Source organism: Dendropsophus ebraccatus, chromosome 3 (assembly GCF_027789765.1).
Source record: "Dendropsophus ebraccatus isolate aDenEbr1 chromosome 3, aDenEbr1.pat, whole genome shotgun sequence".
Classification (NCBI taxonomy): Eukaryota; Metazoa; Chordata; class Amphibia; order Anura; family Hylidae; genus Dendropsophus; species Dendropsophus ebraccatus.
The window spans coordinates 86,958,722-86,985,525 of record NC_091456.1 but is presented as its reverse complement, the minus strand read 5'-3'; the positions used below and the strand labels follow the sequence as shown (position 1 = coordinate 86,985,525).

Below are 26,804 nucleotides of genomic sequence, written 5' to 3'. Positions count from 1 at the left end.
CAGGTAATCTGGGGTGGTTACGGACAACATGGGTTGGTCACGGGCAACCTGCTGTGGTTACAGGCAACGCGGGGTGGTTACGGGCAACGTGTGGTGGTTATGGGCAACGTGTGGTGGTCACGGGCAACCTGCTGTGGTTACGGCAACGTGGGCTGGTTACAGGCAACGTGGGCTGGTTACAGGCAACGTGGGCTGGTTACAGGCAACGTGGGCTGGTTACAGGCAACGTGCGCTGGTAACGGGCAACGTGGGCTGGTTACGGGCAACCTGCTGTGCTTACAGACAATCTGGGATGGTTACGGGAAACGTGGGGTGGTTACGGGCAACCTGCAGTGCTTACAGACAATCTGGGGTGGATACGGGCAACGTGGGGTGGTTACGGGCAACCTGCTGTGCTTACAGACAATCTGGGGTGGTTACAGGCAACGTTGGCTGGTTACGGGCAACCTGCAGTGCTTACAGACAATCTGAGGTGGATACGGGCAACGTGGGGTGGTTACGCGCAACCTGCAGTGCTTACTGACAATCTGGGGTGGTTACTGGCAACGTGGGGTGGTTACGGGCAATGTGGGGTGGTTACGGATAAACTGAAGTTCTTATAGGCAATCTGGGGTGGGTACCTGTAATCTGACATGGGCACCGCAATCTGGAGGGGGTCATTGGCAATTTGGGGTGGTCAGAGGCGACGTGTGGTGGTCAGAGGCGACGTGCGGTGGTCAGAGGCGACGTGCGGTGGTCAGAGGCGACGTGCGGTGGTCAGAGGCGACGTGCGGTGGTCAGAGGCGACGGGCGGTGGTCAGAGGCGACGGGCGGTGGTCAGAGGCATTGTGGCGGGGTCAGAGGCATCGTGGCATGGTCAGAGGCAACGCGCAGTGGTTACGTGCAATCTGGGGGGTTACATGTAATCTGGCATGATTACGGGGAACCTGGGGGGGTTATGTGCAACCTGGAAGGGTTACAGACAATCTGGGATTGTTACTGATAAACTGAAGTGCTTATAGGTAATTTGGGGTGGGTACATGTAATTTGGGGTGGTTACGGGCAATCTGGAGGGGGTCACTGGCAATTTGCGGTGGTTACGGGCAACGTGCGGTGGTTACGGGCAACGTGCGGTGGTTACGGGCAACGTGCGGTGGTTACGGGCAACGTGCGGTGGTTACGGGCAACGTGCGGTGGTTATGGGCAACGTGCGGTGGTTACGGGCAACGTGCGGTGGTTACGGGTAATCTGGGGAGGGGTTAGGGGTAATTTGGGGGTAAACTGCAATTATTACTATAATAAAAAGTGTGTGTTTTATTTTTTTGTATGTTTGTCACTTTTTGTACTTTACATATTCATTTTCACTGTATTACTATGATTACTGTGATATTTTCTATCACAGTAATCATAGTTCAGTGACAGAGACCAAATTGGTCTCTGTCACTTTAAATTTTCTGAGTTGGCTGGTTGTGAAGCGCATGCGCACTTCATACCCAGCCAGGACGTCGAGGAGGAAGGAGCTCCGTGGATCCGGTGAGTATATGGGGAAGGGGGGGGTGACTGGGGGACGGGGGGCGACTTGGGGGGTGGGGGGACATCACTTTTTATCCCCTGTCACCAATCATTTATGGTGACAGGGGATAAAAAGTGCCGGGAGCACATGGCACAAGCGATCAGCGGTATATAGTATACACCGCTGATCGCTTGTACCGGGACCCCACAGGGGGGTCCCCGATGACTGCCCCATGCTCTCCGCTACCTCCGGTGGCGGAGAGCATGGGCTTTCATTCATTTTAACTTTTTAATCGCTGTGAACCGACGTTAGTCGGTTCACAGCGATGGCGGCGGCCATCTTGGAAATGATGGCCGCCGGGGGAGGGGGGTTAGTTATCGGGGCACTAGGGGGGTCTGATCTGGGGTCTGATATACACTTATTTCATCTCCCCCTGCCGTAGATTCACGGCGGGGGGAGATGAAAGGCGGCGGCGGCACCGGTAATCCCCTTTACCGACGGCCGCCGCTATAACGTTAATAGCGGCGATCGTCGGTAAGGGGGGGGGTGTGGTGAGCATTTTGACCCCACAGGTATTTGAGGAAAGTATTCAAAAGTAGACAGTAAAAATGAAAAACTCGAATTTTTCCAATAATATGTTCCTTTAGTTTGAAATTTCTCAATTTCACGAGGAACAGGAGAGAAATGTCACCCCAATATATGTAAAGCAGGTTCTCCTGAGTACAACGGTACCCCATATGTGGGCATAAACCACTGCATGGGCACACAGCTGGGCTCAGAAGGGAAGGAGCGCCAATTAGCATTTTCAGTGCAGATTTTTCTGAAGAAGTTTCTGAGCGCCAGGTGCGTTTGCTGAGCCCCTGTAGTGTCAGCAGAATAGATTCCTCCCAAAAGTCACCACATTTTGGAAAGAGCACCCCTCAAAGAATTCATCTTGGTGTGTGGTGACCATTTTTACCCCACAGGTATTAGAGGAAAGTATTCAAAATTGGCCAGTAAAAATGAAAAACTCGAATTTTTCCAATAATATGTTGGTTTAGTTTGAAATTTCTCAATTTGACGAGGAACAGGAGAGAAAACGTACCCCAAAATCTGTAACGCAGGTTCTCCTGAGTAAAACGGTACCTCATATGTGGGCATAAACCACTGTATGGGCACACAGCAGGGCTCAGAAGGGAAGGAGCGCCAATTTACAGGAGCAAAACCGCAGCTAGTAATGGTTATTAGAATAGCGCAGTTACTAAAATAAAATAAAAAAAATGAGATTACAGGTAATGTGGGGTGGTTACGGGCAACCAGGGGTGGTTATGGGCAACCTGAGGTGGTTACAGGTAATCTGGGGTGGTTACGGACAACATGGGTTGGTCACGGGCAACCTGCTGTGGTTACAGGCAACGCGGGGTGGTTACGGGCAACGTGTGGTGGTTATGGGCAACGTGTGGTGGTCACGGGCAACCTGCTGTGGTTACGGCAACGTGGGCTGGTTACAGGCAACGTGGGCTGGTTACAGGCAACGTGGGCTGGTTACAGGCAACGTGGGCTGGTTACAGGCAACGTGCGCTGGTAACGGGCAACGTGGGCTGGTTACGGGCAACCTGCTGTGCTTACAGACAATCTGGGATGGTTACGGGAAACGTGGGGTGGTTACGGGCAACCTGCAGTGCTTACAGACAATCTGGGGTGGATACGGGCAACGTGGGGTGGTTACGGGCAACCTGCTGTGCTTACAGACAATCTGGGGTGGTTACAGGCAACGTTGGCTGGTTACGGGCAACCTGCAGTGCTTACAGACAATCTGAGGTGGATACGGGCAACGTGGGGTGGTTACGCGCAACCTGCAGTGCTTACTGACAATCTGGGGTGGTTACTGGCAACGTGGGGTGGTTACGGGCAATGTGGGGTGGTTACGGATAAACTGAAGTTCTTATAGGCAATCTGGGGTGGGTACCTGTAATCTGACATGGGCACCGCAATCTGGAGGGGGTCATTGGCAATTTGGGGTGGTCAGAGGCGACGTGTGGTGGTCAGAGGCGACGTGCGGTGGTCAGAGGCGACGTGCGGTGGTCAGAGGCGACGTGCGGTGGTCAGAGGCGACGTGCGGTGGTCAGAGGCGACGGGCGGTGGTCAGAGGCGACGGGCGGTGGTCAGAGGCGACGGGCGGTGGTCAGAGGCATTGTGGCGGGGTCAGAGGCATCGTGGCATGGTCAGAGGCAACGCGCAGTGGTTACGTGCAATCTGGGGGGTTACATGTAATCTGGCATGATTACGGGGAACCTGGGGGGGTTATGTGCAACCTGGAAGGGTTACAGACAATCTGGGATTGTTACTGATAAACTGAAGTGCTTATAGGTAATTTGGGGTGGGTACATGCAATTTGGGGTGGTTACGGGCAATCTGGAGGGGGTCACTGGCAATTTGCGGTGGTTACGGGCAACGTGCGGTGGTTACGGGCAACGTGCGGTGGTTACGGGCAACGTGCGGTGGTTACGGGCAACGTGCGGTGGTTATGGGCAACGTGCGGTGGTTACGGGCAACGTGCGGTGGTTACGGGTAATCTGGGGAGGGGTTAGGGGTAATTTGGGGGTAAACTGCAATTATTACTATAATAAAAAGTGTGTGTTTTATTTTTTTGTATGTTTGTCACTTTTTGTACTTTACATATTCATTTTCACTGTATTACTATGATTACTGTGATATTTTCTATCACAGTAATCATAGTTCAGTGACAGAGACCAAATTGGTCTCTGTCACTTTAAATTTTCTGAGTTGGCTGGTTGTGAAGCGCATGCGCACTTCATACCCAGCCAGGACGTCGAGGAGGAAGGAGCTCCGTGGATCCGGTGAGTATATGGGGAAGGGGGGGGTGACTGGGGGACGGGGGGCGACTTGGGGGGTGGGGGGACATCACTTTTTATCCCCTGTCACCAATCATTTATGGTGACAGGGGATAAAAAGTGCCGGGAGCACATGGCACAAGCGATCAGCGGTATATAGTATACACCGCTGATCGCTTGTACCGGGACCCCACAGGGGGGTCCCCGATGACTGCCCCATGCTCTCCGTTACCTCCGGTGGCGGAGAGCATGGGCTTTCATTCATTTTAACTTTTTAATCGCTGTGAACCGACGTTAGTCGGTTCACAGCGATGGCGGCGGCCATCTTGGAAATGATGGCCGCCGGGGGAGGGGGGTTAGTTATCGGGGCACTAGGGGGGTCTGATCTGGGGTCTGATATACACTTATTTCATCTCCCCCTGCCGTAGATTCACGGCGGGGGGAGATGAAAGGCGGCGGCGGCACCGGTAATCCCCTTTACCGACGGCCGCCGCTATAACGTTAATAGCGGCGATCGTCGGTAAGGGGGGGGGCCGGGACGGACCCCACACACTGCCCCAACCCCTCAGCTACCTCCGGTAGCCGGGGGGATGGGGTGGGGGCCGTCCCGGCCCCGCAGCCTTATTCTCTGCCATCGCCGTAAAAAGCTGATGGCAGCAGAATAAGGACCATTAGTGACCGCCGTAGAAAGCCGTATCGGTGGTCACTAAGGGGTTAAAGAGCGTTTTGGAAGAGCAGCTCACAGTTTTTCAAAATTGTAACTTGGACTAAAAGCATTGCTTTGGTTTAAAAGCTCCCTGTACTGGGTGGGAGGGCAAGTGGGGGTCTGCACTGGGGGATCTACATCACTTTATTCTGACCCAGGAAGTCTCCTTCACCTTCCAAATCATGGCAGATCCACTTCAGGCTGGGGCTTACATCAGGGGACAGGACTGTGGAGGTAATCTCTTCATAGCTGTAATCCCACTCTCCCAGGTCAGAGAGTGCTGCTATACTGTGCCCACATATGTCCTGCTTATTCCTTCATACTCCCTACAGGCTCTGTCAGTCCTTGTGTTTCCTGCTATAATGTGCCTGCACTTACACTCAGCTATACACACTGCTGCTATAATCATGCCTGCACTTACACTCAGCTATGCACACTGCTGTATATAAAAGTTTCTGTCACTATTCTTGATTGGTCCATGTTGAACACACTTCCCTTCTTCATTGTTGTCATATGACCACACAGACCTCTGACAGCAGCCCTGCTTCCCTATTCTAGCCTGTTGTACTACATTATGGGGTTCTGCAGTTCCATCCTGTATCTACACACTGCTGCTGTGTTGTCAGGTTCCTATACATTATACTCCACAAGCTGTTTGCTATACTCTACAGTAAAATATAATATGACATATCCAGCTTCCTAAGTGTTTGTTTTATTTGTTTTACATGTTATTCAGGAAAAGAAAAACATTTTGGGGGTGTGGCACCAATTGTCTGCATTACAGGGATTTCTTATGGGAAAATTTGCTTTGGTTTAAGTGGATTTGGTTTACAAGCAAAGTCTCAGAACAAATTATGCTCGTAATCCAAGGCACCACTGTATATCACTTTGTGATTACTATTATTCTATCCTCCAGAATAAATTCCTCCACCACCTTTGAAAGTATCTGCACACATGACCCAGATAGGAAGGGCCTTATCTACCTTCTATATTCTTTATTAATGCAAATTAGTGCACCCATCTTGGAACACTGAAGTATGGTATGGTTACCTTGGTCCACAGTCTTTTACTTACCATGCAAATCTCTATGTGATGTCTTAGGAACATAAGAATGATATTTTTACTCTCATGACCAGTTGGTTCCTGTAGATTTCAGATTGATTTTGAGGTGTAGGTAGCAATGCATTGGCTACTTGCCAATATTCTTGTTTCTTTCATTTTTTTCTTTTTACTATTTCTTATTGCTTTGTTATATTTTAATTAGTAACATGGGGTCCCTGTATATGTTGTACCTAAAGCCATTAGACCTTGTTTTCACTGAATTTAATAAAGAAAACAAACTAGCTTGTTTAGTTTGTGTGCAGAACTAGTAGTTGTGTGTAGAACTTTTTGGAAAAACACTGTGCTTAAATAGAAACAAATTAAAGGACCATACAGATTCTATGGACTTCATCAGGCATTGCTAGAAGAAATCCCAGTATTTTTTTCTGTCTGATTTGTATGAAATCCAGTAGACAAAACCTCTGTAGGTCTGAGGTTGATATCAAAGATATATGAAGGTATAGTAGATAGCTTATATAACTCTATGACAGCCCTATTATGGCTCAATTCACAGAGAGTTGTAATGTAATATTGGGTATTCTAAAGAAATATTTTTATTAATTTTTTTTTACATTTCTTTGTTATACAACTTTGCATATAACTTTATAACAGAAAATGTAATTTTACATTTTTAGGCTGGGTTCACACTACGTATATTTCGGTCAGTATTGTGGTCCTCATATTGCAACCAAAACCAGGAGTGGATTAAATACACAGAAAGGCTATGTTCACACAATGTTGAAATTGAGTGGATGGCCGTCATTTAATGGCAAATATTTGCTGGTATTTTAAAACAACAGCTGTTATATTGAAATAATGGCAATTATTTACCGTTATATGGCGGCCATCCACTCAATTTCAACATTGTGTGAACAGATCCTTTGTGTTTTTAATCCACTCCTGGTTTTGGTTGCAATATGAGGACCACAATACTGTCTGAAATATACGTAGTGTGAACCCAGCCTTAAAGGGGTTATCCAGCGTGGGGGCACTTTTTGGGGGGGACCGGGGAGGAGGTGGCTGAAATAAAAGACGTCCACTCACCTCTCCGGTTCCAGCGGCGGGTCACTCATCGCGGCGCTCCGGTCCCCGATTCCCGGCCGCTTCCTGGTGTCTGACGCCGCCCGAGACGCTACGTCTCAAGGCCGCTCAGCCACTCAGTAAAGGAGCGCCGCAATGAGTGACCCGCCGCTGGAACCGGGGAGGTGAGTGGACGTCTTTTATTTCAGCCACCTCTTCCCCGGTCCCCCCAAAAAGTGCCCCCACGCTGGATAACCCCTTTAATGTGCTCTTTGACTAGCATCTGCAAAGGATGACACAGACCCTCTGCGGCCACCAGTGGCTGTGCTGAGACCTGCAGGGCTTCAGAAGCCCTGGTCCCGGGACAACTAGGTATCACTAACGCCATTAAATCCAATGTTAATGATGCTGTGCCTCCCCGTACGTCTATTCAAATGCATAATAGACTTTAGGCGGGGTTCACGCTGCATTTTTGTAGTCTAACATATCCATTTAATGGGAAAAAAACAGATAACAAAAGTGATGCAAACGGGATGCATTTGTGTGCATCCGTTTTTCCACTGACTTCCATTCTAAAAAGAAAAAGGAACAGAACTGATCTTTTTTTCTTTTAGCATATGCAAAAACATGGTTGACCACATTTTGTATATGTTAAAAGTAGCCATTTAAAAACAGATCCGTTTAAGGGACAGCAAAAACATAGTGTGAACCCAGCCTTACAACCAGGAAAGGCGCCTGTGTCAGAAGCACTTCATCTGTGACATAGTGAAGAGGAGCGAGCAGGGAATGATAGTTATTGCCACTGGTTCTGCGTCACTGCACCATAGCTGCAGCACAGGTAACACAGACAGCTTCCCCCGTATAGCCAACAATACACGCAATGTGCCACGACAAGGGATTCTAAAGCCATGAAGTTTGACACAGCCACTGGAGGCAGCAGTGGGGCCATGTTGCCCCTGACTACGGAATAACCATTAAAAATAAAAACTCAGCAACCTCTTTTACCAAAATGAAACTAATTTTGGTAAGTTTAGCTCTCCAAATCCATCTGCAACTATATATTTAATGGGTGAAATAAACTTGTTTGTTACTTCATTGAGCCAAGCACAAGTACTCCATCTTATCTAGGTTTATGGAACAACATCAAATTTGGTATAAAAATCAGACTTTGCCATGGTTGAAAGCAGTGAATAAAGCAAGAAGTTCAGGGAGCAGTACACAGCACATAAAACATAGATGGTAAACTAATAACTATGTTACAGTAATATAACAGGTGCAGTCACACAGATACATTATTTATTATCACCTGTCAGCAGGATTCAATGCAGGCACAAGGATTTAGTTACAGGATTGGTTTTCTATCTCATGTCTTCTGCAAGCTCTCAGTAATGTATCATTGTGCTGTTTCTTTAGGACTACAATGAAATCATTTGCAATAACAGGCACAAGCAATTATTCTCCATTTCATGTAAGCTAGGGACAAATGTCTAAGAGATACAAGAAGGAAAAACTGAAATGCTGTGTGCCTACAATGAAATTGAAAAAGAAGGGCAAGCAGAAATATTTGTCTGTAAACAACAGATTATATCAGATTTGGTAATTTAAGAAGGCTACACACCACAGATGGCTATCGGGTGAGCACTCATTTGGCAGCTATTCCCCCTCCTCCACCATTACACTGTCATTATCTCTCTTGAAAACAAAAGGATCAAAAATGTTAAAATACAACAATTCCCTACCCTTCATTCTGCCACTGGGAAAAGTTAAGACACTCCCTTCACATTTGATGGTCAGCCCTATCATCTATATTGTTGGATCCCAGGTGGCCCTTCAAGAATGGGACCTGGAAAAAATAAATTGTCTGTTCACCCTAAAATATATAACCACCAGGGGGAACCTAAGTAATGATAAAGCAGAACTAGAGCTCCACTCCTGATTGTAGCTACTTATGTCACTACATCTGTTAGGGAACAGCTATGATGAGTAATTGTCTCTAGAGAGTCTAACTCAGACTGCTTACTTATCCAAAATCCACCCCGTCTCATACAAGACTCAGGCTTCTGTTCTTTTAAGCCTCCATGCTTTATACTGCACGTTAGTTCATTACTGGATTATAGTAATACCTGTGTTCTCCTAATAATACCTCTGTTCTCTTAATTGGTTCTGGAAGGCAGTTCCAGAACAGAGCTGTGTGTTCCCTTAGGGAACAATGTAAATGTCTTTAATTGGTTTTTACACTCCATGAGTCAGGTGCAGAGCACCCAGCCCACAGGGTATAAAGACTAGCAGTAAGTAGTGGTGCATCTTGCACCAGTACTTACCGTAAAGGAGTGGGGATTCCCCCACTCCTTTGCAGTGTGTTCCCGCAGTGGAGGCAGGAGCGGGCGACTGTTTGAACTTGCTGCACCGCCCTTGCTTCTCTCTGCAGCGGGGAACAGCTCCTCCAGCCCCCGAACCCTTCTCAAGTCCCGGCTGGCCTACACTCACTGGGCCGACAGCTGCCGGCCAGATCATACACCGCCTGCTGCTTCTCCCTGGGCTCACCTTTGCCAGCCTTCCCGACCTCCTGGGACCCGTCACCAGGCTGTTGCCACCCCACTCCAATGCCCGCCGGTTTAACAGCCGCCGCTCCTGCCTCTCTCGCTGCCTTGGCTGTGGGGAACACCCCTTTAGAGTGGGGATTCCTACTCTAAAACAGGTGTTCCCCACAACCAGAACACCATTTTTATGCATTTGAAATGGCAGAATCCACTGCACATTTGCCATGAGGATACTATAGTAGATTTTTGCAAAAAGCCTTATTCCCATGTTGTGTTTCGTATGGAACATGGACGAGGAAGGCCAGTACCGGAGTCTCCCCCCTGCACGGCAGCATCTCTGATATGATGCTGGGAGCGGGGAAACTGTATGGATATGCTCTGCGCTGTGATGACAGGTAGATCTACCCTTAATCCAATGAAAGTTTTGCTGAGGGCAGCATAATATACCATCAGAAACACTGTTTTCAGCAGTCTGTCACTAATGCCAATATAAACAGTGGTATTGAAGCACTTCCTTTGTGAAGTACCCTGCAGCGCTAGAGAGGAGTCCAATGCATCTAAGGTTTTCTAAAGGTTGTCTGCATCAGGGCATAGGTCACACTAACTAATGTTTCTTGAGAAAAGCAGATTTGTCATTTACTAGACTTTGTGTGCCTTTATTTAATGGCCAAAACCCAATAAAGATGTGAACAGTATTTGTTTACTATCACAAACCACTTTTTTTTTTTTTTTGGACGCTTTTCGGACAGCCGCTGACTTCAATGAGCAGCATAAATGATCTTAAGTGTCTTTGACTTTTCTTATAATATTATACAAGTGGTTGAGAACATAGAAAATAGTCCTGTCAAGGCTTACACTGGCTTGCAGTATCTATTTTGTTTCCCCCATATGTGCTTTATGTACATATTCCACAGTCCAGCAGGAAGAGAAGAGTAACAACTTCAAACTTACGGCCAGTTTACTGCTTGGATAAAAAAAAACAGCAAAAGCATATAAGTAAATAAAAATATGAGAATATACATGGGTGGTTGTCTGTTTCAAAATGCTATGATTTCAATATCCGAAGATATTCAGTTGAAATGTCAATGTTATTATAGGAATGCCCCTTAACTGAATACAAACAATACTTTGCACACATATTACGGATTAGCCAAGATGTTATTGGTTCTATGTGCTAGAAACTCATTACCCATCTAGTTCTTGCAGGGCTGAAATCAAAGGGGCATTTCCAGACCAGGATCCATTATGTGCAGCCTACTGTCACCTACCTCCTATGTAAACACTCCTTTATGCAGTTCACTTAACTTCAGTTTTGTTGGACGTTACATACATGGGAATACCAAATATGTCAGGGTTTCTTCATGTTATATGTATTGTTATAGGTGTATTTTTTATTCATATAAAAAATTGTCCCAAATAGTTTATGAAATCATTTTTAATGTCAACAATGCTAACATATGGTGGATCAGTACAGGCTAGGTACAAGCACTAGAGATGAGCAAACCTCGAGCATGCTCGAGTCCATCCGAGCATTCGGCATTTGATTAGCGGTGGCTGCTGAAGTTGGATAAAGCCCTAAGGCTATGTAGAAAACATGGATATAGTCATTGGCTGTATCCATGTTTTTCAGACAACCTTAGATCTTTATCCAACTTCAGCAGCCACCGCTAATCAAATGCTGAAAGTTCGGGTTCGGATGGACTCGAGCATGCTCCAGGTTCGCTCATCTCTAACAAGCACCTATCAGGGCGCACCAAAGAGCAAAGCAATAAGAAAAAAGACCGTCTTGGCTACCTTTGCTAGGTCCATGGTGACACCCGTCATGGCGATTACGCTGCCAGTAATCAGCAGGGCTGTAGTACTGCTGATCTGGGTGCACTGACAAGCACGCATGAGATCACAATGACAAAAATGTAAGTCACTGTTTAGGAATGGGTTAAAGATATCACTTGCTGCACTAACAACATCTGTCTGGACTTATACAGTATATGCTTTAGGATTAATAGTTATGTGCTCTTTCCAATATTTAATGGTTTTCCTAAAATAGGTCAATTTTTCTAAAGAAATGTGATTGGACACTAATATGCAGGGGTGGCCTTTGCGCCCTAGGCAAATTTTACTATAAATATACAGACCTTTCTGGAACTGCTCCGAGAGACTCCATTGAGCACTAATCTTTGTGTTTCTCTTTCCCAGCTGACACCACAGCTAAAGGAGATTTATGTTAAGAAGTTGTGTCATTAGGAAAACTAGATCTAAACTGGTGAACTATGTGAATTTAAACACATTTTAAATGTACAAGCATTTCTGAAGCTGTACTGTTTGGGAGATATGGACTCACTAATCCCCCAGGTGCCTGCATTGTTTTGATTGGCTTTTGCCCTTGGTTGCCCTTTCACTTTTAGAATTCTCACAGGGAACTCAGCCAGGTTACAAAGTTTGGGAGCATACCCAAAGGCCCTATTACATGGACCGATTATTGACCGATTATCAGACAACGCCCGCAATATTTCAGTCCACCCACTGTGCAAGTGGGCTGTGTTGTCACTATGCAGGGAATGAGCCAAAGGTCCATAGGTTACTTTATTCTCCTGACTGGCGGCAGTCCCAAAATCCCCCACAAACCATAACATTATAGCTGGTATATTGTAATTTAGGATAAGAATATCCCTTTACTTTATATTATTAACAGGTTTTTCCACAAACACGCATGTGTATTGATATGACATCATCGTGCTTGCTGGAGGTTCCTTCCCACGGCAAGAAGAGCTAGAGATGAAGAAGAGCTGCTCCCTGCTTGCTATAAGTTAATATCATGTGGTGTTTTTTTTTAATGTTGGAGGCATTATTAGGGTATGTCCACTCATGTCCATGGGTGGGGGGTGCATTGGAGGGGTATTATTACTGTGGGTGGGGGGGCTGTTCAAAACAGGGGTCATTACTACTATGGGTGGGTGGGCAGCTGTACACAACAGCAGAGGCTAAGGGGTGCATAGCGGGAGGCATTATTACTGCGTGGAGATGCACAGCAGGAGCATTATCATTATGTGGGGGTGCACAGTAGGAGGCATTATTACTATGTAGGTGGAGGACACAGAAAAAGGTATTATTACTATGTGGGGCTGAACAGGGGGCATTATTACTATATGGGGGTTACAGCACGGGACATTATTACTGTTTGGGAGGTCATAAAAGGGGATATTACTTTATGGGGGAGCCTACATAACGGGGCTACCCACCTGCTTATTTTAAAGTGCATGACACCAAACAGCAGAATTACTACTGATTGGGACCCCATAGGTAGGAAAAAGGGAAAGAATATAAAGGAAAGCTTAAGATGTTTGTCTGGCAGATTCTGAAGAGATGAACTGTAGCTGGAAGAAATCATGTAGGCCTGAGCCAGATGGAGTAGAAAATGGACGGGGCCTATGTGTCGTTGACGTCACAAAGAAGCGGGGCAAACGTTGGCACTGTGGGCATGGCTAAGTGGCGCTTTAGCTGTGAAGCCCCACCCACTTAGCACAATCTGCAGTTGATAAAAAAAATCACTTTTTTTACTTGAACAAGCAGCATGACGTATGATATAAGGTATGAAAACTGCTAAATTTACCCTTTACACCTGTGTAGAGAAGTCAGAATGGAAAAAGGGGATGACAGTGTCACTTTAATTTTCACAGCTCCAGCGGTCTATTTATTGCCTCCTTGTGTTGCTCATGCATCTACATTTCACTCTAAACCAGCGAGTGGGCCTTAAGATCAGTAATGGTGGTTTTACACGGAACGATTTATCGTTCAAATTTGCACGATAACGGTCGAATTCGAACGATAATCGTACGTGTAAACGCAACGAACGATCAAGCGACGAGCGAGAAATCGTTCATTTTGATCTTTCAACAACTTCTCAAATCGTCATTGATCGTTCGCAAAAAATTTGCAGATCGTTCCATGTAAACATTCCTTCAACGATTTCACCTATGTATGAGATAGGCTTAAGCGATTTTTCCGTACGATGTATCGATCCGTCTAAACGCTGATCGTTATAAAAAAAAAAAAATCGTTCATTCAAAATCGTGAATCGTGCGATCGGGCGAATTATCGCTCCGTGTAAAACCACCATTAGTTTACTCACTGCAACAGTGTCCAGGGGCAGGTTTGCACAGCTGCTGGCCAATCATCATTCATCTTCACTGGGCCAGTCTGTGCAGATCGACAACTACTAACATCTGTTTTTTGTTGTTGTGTTTTTTTTTTTTTTTTTACTAAAGACCAAATGGCTTTAGGGTAAATTCACACGGGCAGATCCGCCGGGAGTCTCACGCACGAAATACGCAGCTAATCACAGCCAATACACGTATTAATAATAATAAGAATAATATGTGTATTGTGGATTAGCTGCGGATTTCGTGCATGAGACTCCCCGCGGATCCGCCCGTGTGAATTTACCCTTAGTGTTTGAGTCTAAATGTAGTTTTCCAGTAAGGGAAACACCTAGTAGGCCAATTTTATAACATTTTTATATAGAAAACAGGCAAAAACAATAAATGATGTAAATGGCAAAGATGCAGTATGTCCCCTCTCCTGATTTAGGCTATGTTCCCATGCTGTAATACAACGGCTGCTGTTTAACAACGATCGCTGTATTACAGTACAGGGACTGGCCAATATGTAGCATGTTCCTACGGCTGATACTGCAGTATTGGCTGTAGGAATTTTATCTTTTTACTATTTGGACTAATGACACCTTCAGGTGTGCCCACAATCCAATAAGTCATTGACCACAGTGTAAAGTACGGACGTGTGCACAGACTATTTTCTACAGACGCTGTTCACCTAACTGTGGCCATAGAAAATAGACATGTCAATTATTTTCTGCGGCCGTGTATACACTATGGCTGTGCCCCATTGAAATCGATGTGATTGTATTAATTTCATTAACCGTTGTTCAAACAAGGCCGTTGTTAACAAAATTAATAAATGGTGTGAACATGGCCTTAAAGCGACTCTGTACCCACAATCTGACCCCCCCAAACCGCTTGTACCTTCAGATAGCTGCTTTTAATCCAAGACCTGTCCTGGGGTCCGTTCGGCAGGTGATGCAGTTATTGTCCTAAAAACACACTTTTAATCCTACAGCGCTGTGTCCAACGGCCGGGCTTACATTTGAATATGCATTAGGCTGGCACAACCTCTCCTTCCCTCCTCCCCCCCTCCTCATTATTAGGAATGATCCAGGAACATTTACTGCTGTTTGAGCTTTGCACAGGTGTATTAACGATCCAGCCCATGTGCCGGGCTGCCACAGGTGGGGAATAGGAAGCAATCTGCCTGGATCATTCCTAATGATGAGTAGGGTGGGAAGGAAGGACAGAGAGGTGGTGGCAGCCTAATGCATATACAAATGTAAGCCCCGGCCATTAGACACAGCGCTGCCGGATTAAAAGTTGTTTTTTGGTCAATAACTGCATCCCCTGCCGAACAGACCCCAGGACAGATCTTGGATTAAAAGCAGCTATCCGAAGGTACAAGTGTTTTGGGGGGGACAGATTGTGGGTACAGAGTCACTTTAACATTATTTATTGGTAATGACATTGCACATTTAAGGTATGGATTAAGCTGGCGTGTAAGAGAAAAAATTTAAGAATAAAAACAGCTCTTGGATATGTTTTTCTATTAACACATAGGTATAGTTCAAGCAGAGCAGTAGTGAGACCGCTCTAATCACACACCACCCACATGCATACACTTACATACCTGGAATAGACTGTGCAGTTCCTTCACAGTTAATATTGGGGAGGGTACTTGGCTGCTGTTGACTGGAGCTAACTTCAGGCTCAGCACTAACTGAGGGTGAGAGTGCCATGTCACAGGGTAATGCTGGTTTTAGTACAGGTGGAAGCAATTCCTCAGAAACCTCCTTCTTTTCCTGCCCTGGCAACTGAAGTGCTGATAAAGGTATGCTGATAGGTTGACTAGGGTTTCCTGTGGAGGTGCTGACAGGCATCTGAATTCCTATTTGTTGATTGACAATTGGAGTATTAGATGGTGCTTTGCTTTGTGATGGCAAGGGCGGTCTTGCTGGTTTCTGGGGTGGGGGTCTTTGTAGGACCAATGGGGAAGGTGTAATGGCTTGTATGTCTAAATCATTGCTTAAAGATGGAGGTAAAATGCTAGGTGGCTTAGTTGGTCCCAAAAAAGTTGGAGTTGTGGAAGGAGTCTGATTCTTAGGCTTGGTCATCTGTGTTAATGATAGTGTTGGCCCATCGATACCACCAGTCAGTTCTGCATTAGCAACAATGTAATAGTCTTCAGGATTTTCCTGTTTGATCTTTTTCACAATTACATCACTACTATCCTCATCAGCAATATGTGACTGAGACCCAGAAAGAGAAGAATTAAGTCCGCCACTGGGCCTTTTGCGAGAAACACTTGGTGACTGCTGAGCTCTGTGCTCAAAATCACTATCTTCATCAGTCGCAGAAGATTCACACACCATATCAAATAATGTGGTTTCATCTTCATATTCCTCCACTGGCTCATCTAGCTCCGATGGTTCACTACAGTAGGAAAAATCACACGAGTCTCTTGTTCTATTGCAATCAAGCTTAGACTTTCCCGGTCTCCCAGGGTACCTTTCCAATGGACTTGTTTGAGTATCTGATGGCACACCAAGTATACTTGGACTGTCTGAGTTGAAGCTTCTATTGTCTTGGAAGCATACTCTCTCCTGAGGGCCTGCCCTACAAGTTGTAGTCAATGGCCAGTGGTATGCATGTCCAGCACTGCATCCCCACATAGCGGTAAGAGTGCCATGGGAGCCCTCAGACAGTAAGTGCTTTAGGTTTGGAATAAGGCTACAAATGGTACCATGACTATGGGCCCAACTTACTAACTTGGAGAGGTTTTCTGAAGAGGTATGAAGACAGTCTTCCATCGTTTCAGATCAGGAGGCCTCTTCCTACATAAAATAATTAAATATATTAATATAAACATGCATGAGTTCAGGCATAACATTATACACAATTTTCAAATACACAGGTCCCCAACATATGTAGCTCCAGGCCATAATTAAAGCTAATGTATCATCAGAAAATAGCTCACTTTGTAAATTACAGGCAGACTGTACTAGCAGATTACAGATTGTTCAAATATTATTCTGCAGTCCCTACTGAGAGGTAGTGCAGCAAAATACTGCTATGGTAAAAAAAAAGTAGGGTACCCTGTGTCCCTAACAATAAAATCTATGACTAGGCAAAAGCTAGAGAGTCAAATTACCCTAAAAAGCCATTACCCAGTGCAATGCAATCAGTAAACCGGATAATGCAATTCATTCAGATACTTGATGTGCTGTCATCAAAAACCAGCGTATGGCAATGTGTGCAAACTTATTAGTGTGTAATTGGCATGAATAGTTTCCACCAGCAGGGATCATCCTCTTTGCCCTGAATGGTGTACAAATGCCATCTCTGAGCAGAACAACTGGCTCTTCAGAAGACCAATAAAAAGTAAATGTTCGATGTTTATTAAGTACAAGTACTCTACAATCTAGCAGTTTCATTAGAATTACAAAGAATAACTACACATGCCAGCAAGTGTGCATGCATTACCATATGCTGCATTTAATTGACAGCACATCAAGTACCTGAATGAACTGTATTATTTAGCAACCAGTCTCAATTTTCCTTTTTTTTCCCCAATATTTTATTGGTTTTCGGCATTGTAACAAAAATTAATATATTGTAAAGTATCTCATGCATCACATTATGAGAGGATGTTAGTTACTTAACAACATAAGACAAAAGAAAAATATTACATTTCTGTAGTGTAAAAGTCAGACATAAAATGTCCCAAAAAGAGTCCCTTAGTATGTTCCGTAGAGGTTGAGAAGTGGGAAAATTGTAGTCCGTAGTCGGAGAACGTTACCAGATGCATATAAGTTATGTTGTTAGAGCGCCGTTAACAAAAGGAGGATATATCATCCAATAGTAGAACAGTTTCTTACTCGTACCTAATACCAGAATACCTTGACAAGAGACAATAGATTGAGGAACTAGACAAGACAGATAAATGATATAAAATAAAGAGTAAAATTTACGAAGGACATAACATAAAGCACAAGACATACACAACACAAGACACACGACCAGCCCGCCGCTCCCCCGTCTGAAGTCAGAGATAGGTGCTCAATGAATAACATATTTTCAATTAGTGGAAGCAGGAATTTTGAGTTTTCCTAGTTTATTGGCGGCATCAGCTTCCATATACCATTTTGTATTTTTAAAACAGGACATGAAGGTGATGATTTCAGTAGGAGATAATAGTTCAGCTATTATTAACCATTATAAACCATTATCTGACAGGTACAGATTAAAGTACTGCAAATTCCAATATTGCATATTGTACATACTTTCTTTATCCCTTTGGTGATTGGGATCACTATATCTGGTGTATTTTAGAATATCCAATAAAAGGTAAATTTTAATGCAAATTCCACCTTTTGTTTATACCTTGATGGGAAACAGGGCCTTAAGGTACAATATAGTGCCAATCTGAGACTATTAAATTAACAGATTATCTGACAGATTTTTATGTGCCAAAGTCAGGAATGGACTATAAACAGAGAACGGGCCATAAAGGAAAGACTGAGATTCTTCTTCTGTCAGATAATCTGTTGGTGTAATAGGACCCTTATGCGATTTGATTGTATTACACATTTACAAACCAGAGCACCCCCCTGTTTTACACAGAGCACAGAGGGCATTTGGATGAATGAGCATTTGGCCAAAAGCTATTGAAGGTGTAAGACTGCCTTTAGAGGAGAAGCTTTTCATTCTTCTCCCTTCAGCTTCAATGGTACTAGATAGGGGGTTTAGATCAGTGCTGCAAACCTCTCTCCACTGGGGTACGTGCTCTGTGGTCAACAGGTTCTTCCGTATACTGTAGCAAAGTAGTAAGGCCACGGCACTCATAAATCATGCAAATGAGAAAGTTTATTTTACAGTGTATAGATACAGGTAAAGGCTGCATTCACACTACGTATATTTCAGTCAGTATATTTCAGTCAGTATTGCAACCAAAACCAGGAGTGGATTAAAAACACAGAAAGGCTCTGTTCACACAATGTTGAAATTGAGTGGATGGCCGCCATATAACAGTAAATAACTGCCATTTTTTCAATATAACAGCCGTTGTTCTAAAATAACAGCAAATATTTGCCATTAAATGGCGGCCATCCACTCAATTTCAACATTGTGTGAACAGATCCTTTCTGTGTATTCAATACACTCCTGGTTTTGGTTGCAATATGAGGACGACAATACTGACTGAAATATACGCAGTGTGAACCCAGCCTCACTCTGATATAACAAGTATATAGAAATGTGAGACCATTTCTCATTTGCCGTGGCCTTACTACTTTGCTTCAATGGTACTAGAAGCACAGCGACAACCACAGTACTCTTCAGGCTGGAACTACAAAGTGATTCTATCCATGACAATGGTAGTGGAACCAGATACTGCTGTATCACACCCTGTAGAGAGAAAATAAATGAAGCTGTATCAGTTGCAAGACAATCTATCTTGCAACTGTAGGGTACCAGTCGCAACCACTCGAATCAGGTATAATGCACCGTTATCTACAGAGTCCAACACTGAGGTATCTGGTCACATGACCCTTTCGAGGCCAGAACAGCTGTGTAGCCCAGCCTTGTAGAAAATTACTTTTCTATTATTATAATAATGAATCAGGAGCTATTATGTATCACAGACACAGATGTCATAGTCTTGTGGCCGATTAACCACTGACACAAAGTAAATGGGTATTGTTAAGTAGGGTTTATAGTAATTCTTCTATACTTAGCTTTTTATGTAATTCTATACTTAGCTGAACAATTGTTTTCCTATATTTTAATGTCAATGCAATTCGTAACAACTCTTGTTATAAAACAAATAAAATGTCTTTATTGTTGGTAGAGCCATTAACAATGTAAACTAGGCAATACAAATAGGAGGCCCTTTTCACCTCTGTCATCTTCTTATCTCTTAGAAGACATCACACCAGATTCCACTGATCTGAATGGACTTGTTTTGCACAAAGTTGTTGCAAACTAGATATATAGTATCACATACACTGTACAAGTACCATGTCCAGGGGTGTAATTTATACAATAGTGTTACTTTTACTGAATAAAAATATATATTTTCATTCATTTCTTGGACTAACTGATGGCCCAACCTTTGGATAATCAATCACTATCAGGTTGGGGGAACGGATCAGCTGCTTGCCAGAACCAAAGCAACCAGATATACACACTGAATGGAGCTGCCTCTGTATATACCAGTAATGGCTAACCTTGACACTCCAGCTGTTGTAAAAATACAATTCCCATGATACCTGGGCAGCCAAAGCCATATCTTTGGTTGTTCAGGCATAATGGGAATTGTAATTTTGCATCAGCTGGAGTATCAAGGTTAGCCATCACTGGTATATAGAATAGTGGCTGGTTTACTACAGGGCAACTCCCATTTATTTAAATGACCATCACTGGTATATAGAATAGTGGCTGGTTTACTACAGGGCAACTCCCATTTATTTAAATGACCTTGTGTACTGGCATTTAGGGCGTTCTGAGCGTGCACTGCAAAGGTTGCTGAGAGAAGTAGTCTAATAGCAGTGCATGGGAAAAGGAGCAGAAAGATGTGGAGCATTCCCCAGATCCCAGTCTGATCAAGCTTCTCTGGGATGTGCAGGGGGAAAAAAAAGTCCTTACAGAGTTCTACCGATGATATCTTGGTGCTGAATTCCCCTAAAATACTGTCAGATGTCTTGTGGAATCTAAACTTCAATGGTTCAGAGCTGTTTTGGAGACCCAGGAAGCCTATACAATATTGGGCAGACGGTTTCTGGCTACATCTACATGCTTTTTGTGTATAGGTTTCCAAATCTTCCATTTCTTGCTCATTATTGTTTCAAGTAAAGGCCCTATTCCACGGAACGATTATCGGACATTACGGACGATAATTGTCCCGTCGAATAAAAAGCAACGATCAGCCGGTCGGCTGACCGTTGCTGTTGTTTGTTTTGCAACATGTTGAAAAACAAGCAACTGTGACAGCAGCGATCTGCTGCCATCGCACATCGGCACAGGAGCGGCGGCGGCAGCCGCCTGCCGCTATCCTCCATGGGCTGCCCGGACAATCTAGCGATCACCCGGGCAGCCCCCACAGCTAGCCGCTGTACCTCCCGCACTCACCCGCTTGCTGCTGCCGCGTGGAATAGTGACGGCAGCGAGCAGGGAACGACGAGCAAATAAGCACTAATAGTGGCCCCGTGGAATAGGGGCTTAAGAAGTGAACTCTTGTGTACTTATTTGCAAAACAGGGCGATCTAATAAGAGTATTCTGTTCAACATGCAAGTTTGTGATGAAATAGTGTCTGCTATCCAAGCGATGTTTATTCAACAGCGGATATGAAGGGTAATCAGACTCAGCCTGACATCTCCATGTTTCTCTTATGTGGATTATGCCCCACTGCCGCTCTATGCTGACCTTTGCAAGTAGGCCAAATAAACAATATCAGCAGTGTTTAGATTTCAGGCTGCTTCGCCTAGCAACTAATTTAATGCAAGAATACGCTTGTGTAAATAATATGTGTTCAAGATAGCCAGCCTGCCTACTTTTTTCTATACAATGTTCTCTGAAAGACTTTTGTTTAATAACTACACATAGTGATATATAGGAGGATACATCCAACTATACAAAATGTTTGCAGTCTTATTCGCCAATTGTGGAATACAGTACGTTTCATAGGCTTAGGGTCCTTTAACACTGTACATTTTCTCTAGGCTATGTTTACCCAACACATTTTTTATGACAAGAACAGCCTGTTGCTGGTGATTAAAACGGCCATTCTTGTCATAAAAAAATCTGTTGTATTGAACTTAATGCAAACAGCGGACGTTGTTTACATAATGTATTGAACAATGACCGGTGTTTACTACGGTCACGTAAACAGTTGACATGTCAATTATTTCTGTCCGTAATGCATTGAAATCAGTGCCGTTATCAGTACAACGGCCATTGTTCACCACTCATAACGGTTGTTTTCAAGTGCAGAACAACGGCCGTTGTTCATGCACTGGCTGAACATGGTCTAAAGATGTATTAACACTATTGAAACTCATCCCCTATATACAAGTCACCAGGTCATGAGTGAGGGTCCAACTGCTGGGACAAAAACAGAAATGTCCCCCAAAATGTAAGGAGAGCAACACTTATTTGTGGAGGTCTTCACATGATTATTGTCCATAACCTAAATAATAAATCATAGATCTATATCTCTTTGTTAGGGAGAAAGAAAGAATGAATGGGTTTATGTGCAGTACTATTTTTCCTATCTCTTTACATGAAAAGGCTTATAGAAGTATATGAAGCACAAATGACAACAAGGATAAATTGTGGGGACAGTGGAGAAGAAATTCAGGGAAATAAGATCGCATAGTCCTATATATTAGTGGGATCACTGGAGCTGTATGTGAAGGACTATTTTGTATACAGCTCAGCAAAGCTAGGACCACCCCTTTACCTGTAAGCACTCATAATGAGCACTTACAGTTGAATGCAGCGCACTACCCGCTCAAGGTTCCCTGCCCTGCCAGTGACAAGCACATTATTTTTATAACAGTGTGAGGGATGCCTACATGAGGGGGAGACCCCCAGGGGGAATAGCTACATGGGGAATACTATCTTTTTGGTGTATTTCTACTATATAAATACACAGAGGGGGCCTAAATAACATGTGGGGGCACAGAGAGGCCTTATAATATATGAATGCATAGAGGGGCATAGCTTCTATATGGATGCACAAAGGGGCCTAACTACTACATGGGGAAACAGAGGGGGGCCTAGCTACAATATAAGTGAGAAAGGGGACCTAACTACTATATTAGTGCACAGAGGGGACCTAACTACTATACTGGAACACAGAGGGGACCCGAATACCATATGGTAGCACAGAGGAGGCCTATGTACTATATAGGGGTACAGAGGAGGCCTAACACTATATGTTCTGGAGCAAGAAACCCAATTTGTTTCTCTGGTAGATTCTGTGAACAAAGTAGATCTCACTTGTAAGTCACTAGTTATAAGTGCGCTGTTATCTTTTGTACGGTCTGCAGAGAATGCGTAGTGATCTGCCATTATATGGCAATATAGTATGACACCGGTTTTAGTGCAGTATATTTATTCACTTTTTATTTATATTCACTATTCATTACTTGTCCGTTTTATACTGGTATTATTGGCAATACTGGTCTTCCTATATTGAATTTCCAAGCCACTAAGCCACTGTTATCTACACTAGCAGTGTAGATAATGAAATTGTACCAAATCTCATCTGCAAGCTGTTGCTAAAACCAAAAGTGCAAGGTGATCTGAACTGCCGGTTTCACTACAGCATGCCAGCTATTCCTGCAGCTTTCACCCCCTGCTTTCAACCTTTGCAATGCAAATCTGCAGGTGACCTGATGTGATTACAGCAGATGTCCAGCAGTTACATTTGGTGTAAATAGTTTCTGCAGTTTTTCTGCCGTCAGGGCCGCCATCAGAAATTTTGGGTTCCCATATAGCCAAAATGTCAGGGCCCCATTAGCAAAAGCAATAATCGCAAAAATTTAACTGGCATGCAGACACAGTTGCTTTGACAGGTCGGCGCTTGTTTGCTGTGAAGATCGGGCCGTGTAATAGGGACTTCGTGCATTAGGCTTACGCTAAGGAACATCAGACAGACCAGGAACAAACCAGGATGGACAGCGACAAAATCAGAAACCGCACAATAGTCTAAGATACAAGCCGAGTCAGAACCAGAGACAAGTACACACAACAAGCCAAGGTCAAGCCAGGAGAGTAAAGTCACGTCCAAAATAGCAGGCAAAGGGAGTAAGTCAGACAGTCAGAATCCAGGAAAAGCTGAGTACTTAAAAACACTAGTGATGGCTAAAGAGGGAACAATCACAGGTGTCTATGGTCAGCAGCTGCCTGTTTAAATAGAGCACCCAAAACAGCCTGATTGGCCCAGCATTCCTGCCTTTTCAATGGGCGGCTTGCTCCGCCAACTTCACTGATGCTCGACCCTGATGTCGCCTGGGCTGGTGACTTGTGAAACAGAGAGCAACACAAAGTATGGATTTGCTCTGGGATTGGACGCAGTGAAAGATCACTGCTTACTATAACAAAGCAGAACACCTGTCAAAATAAGTGTTCTGCTTTTCAGTGGGGACTTGGCACCCACCCCTTACCGCTCCTAGCTTTGTCTTTGGCTACACTGCAGTCTCTAGTAACAGTCACATGATCACTTGAGGCTTCGGTGCAGAGGAAAATATCATGCAAAGAGGATCGGTGAGTGTTGGGCTGCGTTCCCACATTGTGTTTGTTAAAAACTGTGAACTTTAAGCACTTTGTGAACGTACTTCCCCATTGTGCTAGCCATCTCTGCTAATGTATGCGCTTGTAAACTGCAGGGGGACCTAGACTTGCAAGTCAAGCTCTCACCTGCATTTCACTATTGCATGCATTCTATAAACAAGTGCAACAATCTATACATATTGCTGCTTAGTGTCTTGCCCCAAAAAAGTTAAAAGAAATAGTCCAGGTTTTTTTTTTATTCTTCGCCCTGCTGTAGACTGGTACATATACTTAGCAATGATTAGCGTCCTGCAGCGCGGCTTTGTTTTGGTCCCTCTTCAGTTTCACCTTTGCAGCTCAGGAGGCTGGAAGTCAGGTCCCCAATGCATCACTATGAGAGCGCTGTCATTCAGATGCACTGGAGACCCCAACTTCCAGCCTACAATAGACCTATAGAAAGAAGAGTGGTCAGAAGAGTGGTGACGTCACCAACAGAGGGATCCGAGCTGCATTGTACGACCAGAGCGAAGCCGCGCCACAGGACACCGATCACTGGTATGTTTATGTGCCAGCCGGCAGTGGGGGGGAAGAAAGATGAACTGCTACATTAAGTGGCAACGCACAGCATCACCACTTTCCTGGCAGGCTGTGCAGTAGACAAGTAAATCCCACCTGCTCAGTTCTAGTAATAGCCATGTCCTTGCTGCACGCTGGTTGTGAAGTGATACATACACAAATATGCACAAGCAGACATGTCTTGTTCTCAAGCATGCGCTGTTCAAACTGCATACTCTGGATGGCGCAGGAACGAGACGTGTCTGCTTATGGATAACTGAGTATGTTTAAGTAAGTGTGCACTTCACAACCAGCAGGTGGGACGGCGTACTGAGGGGCCAAGGAACTTCCCCAGTGCATTAACCCCTTACCACCCACATTTACACCCCACTGCCTGTGCCTTAACGCAGGAGGGTGTAAATGTACGCCCTGACAGGGTCCCGGGCTATGGATCGGGCTCACAAGCTCACGAATAAAAGTGAAAATCACCCCCCCCCCCCTTTAATAATAAAAATAATAATGCTGCTTTTATTTGTATAGTGCACACAGATTCCGCAGCACTTCACAAAGTCTTGCCAATTATTGCTCCCTGTCCCCAATAGGGCTCACAATAATTATTTTATACATAAAACACATAAAAATAATAACGCTAAGTAACATAATATACCATAGCGTGCGTAATCGTCCGATCTTTTAAAATCTTTTGAATCTTTTAAAAGCTTCCTAATACTGGCATACAAGAAGTCCTCTGTAAGTATGTACATATACAGCAAACCCTATGTAATCTGACAGTCATGTTCCATACAGAATTTTTAGTAATCCAGGAGATATATTACATAGCCAGCCCTCCAGGAGACATATTACATAGCCAGCCCTCCAGGAGACATATTACATAGCCAGCCCTCCAGGAGACATATTACATAGCCAGCCCTCCAGGAGACATATTACATAGCCAGCCCTCCAGGAGACATATTACATAGCCAGCCCTCCAGGAGACATATTACAGAGCCAGCCCTCCAGGAGACATATTACATAGCCAGCCCTCCAGGAGACATATTACATAGCCAGCCCTCCAGGAGACATATTACATAGTCAGCCCTCCAGGAGACATATTACATAGTCAGCCCTCCAGGAGACATATTACATAGCCAGCCCTCCAGGAGACATATTACATAGCCAGCCCTCCAGGAGACATATTACATAGTCAGCCCTGCAGGAGACATATTACATAGCCAGCCCTCCAGGAGACATATTACAGAGCCAGCCCTCCAGGATACATATTACATAGCCAGCCCTCCAGGAGACATATTACATAGCCAGCCCTTCAGGAGACATATTACATAGCCAGCCCTCCAGGAGACATATTACATAGCCAGCCTTCAGTAGCTAATCTACAGAATCCTGAATGTATTGCCAGTCACACACAGGATGTATGCTTGAACACACACATACACATGTGCACTTTACACACCATACATTATATGCACCTGAGAGGAATGAGTTAATCCATCCAAAGAAATAAGAAGAAAAATAAAATCTTTTCTAAATGAACTTTCCTATATGACTGAACTTCAAGGACACAGCTGGTCTACCACCTGTTTTTAGCAGATAATAAATGTTATTTTATTATCCACATTTTTGTAAGCAGATAACAAAATGTTCATGTATCAACATCCTTATGTAAACAATTTTTTAATATCAACATCCTTATGTAAACAATTTTTAATTGAACATTTAATCTTATTGTATGTCCATATTTGTCAAAACATATCTGTAGTTATCCGTTCTTTTGAAGTTGATGACTTGCATAGTGTATGACTTTGCATTTTACATTCATATCCATTGTTTTTTTCCTGTATAAATAAAGGTGGGTTCTCAGAGATAGCAGAACACACCAGACTTGTTTGCAAGATACGTAGTCTGTGTCCTCATTCTAAGTGCATGGTGTGGGAGAGGGGATCGGGACCCATTCTCCAACTCAATTAGGAAACAGCCAACAACAGTAGGCCTTCTTTGGGAAGGCACCTCGACATTTTTGGCGCCCGATAGCAGGGACACGCCCATTACATCGGGAGATCGGATGACCTGCACTGCTGTACCAGGAGAGAGAGGGGTGAACAAGGAGACCACAAAACCTGGCCAGGTAAGAGTAAAAAATT

At 44.3% G+C, this 26,804-nt stretch overlaps 1 protein-coding gene across 3 annotated transcripts in view; it reads right to left on the bottom strand.

Annotated features, from left to right (window-relative positions):
- LOC138785812 (uncharacterized protein KIAA1958-like) overlaps nt 1-26,804 on the bottom strand; it is a 140,312-nt gene that overhangs the window by 35,147 nt on the left and 78,361 nt on the right. For all 3 annotated transcript variants that reach the window (XM_069962170.1, XM_069962169.1, XM_069962168.1), the window contains exon 2: nt 15,445-16,648. In XM_069962170.1, coding sequence (XP_069818271.1) covers nt 15,445-16,624 — 1,180 coding nt within the window. In that variant the 5' untranslated portion in view covers nt 16,625-16,648. The remainder of the gene's footprint in view (nt 1-15,444; nt 16,649-26,804) is intronic.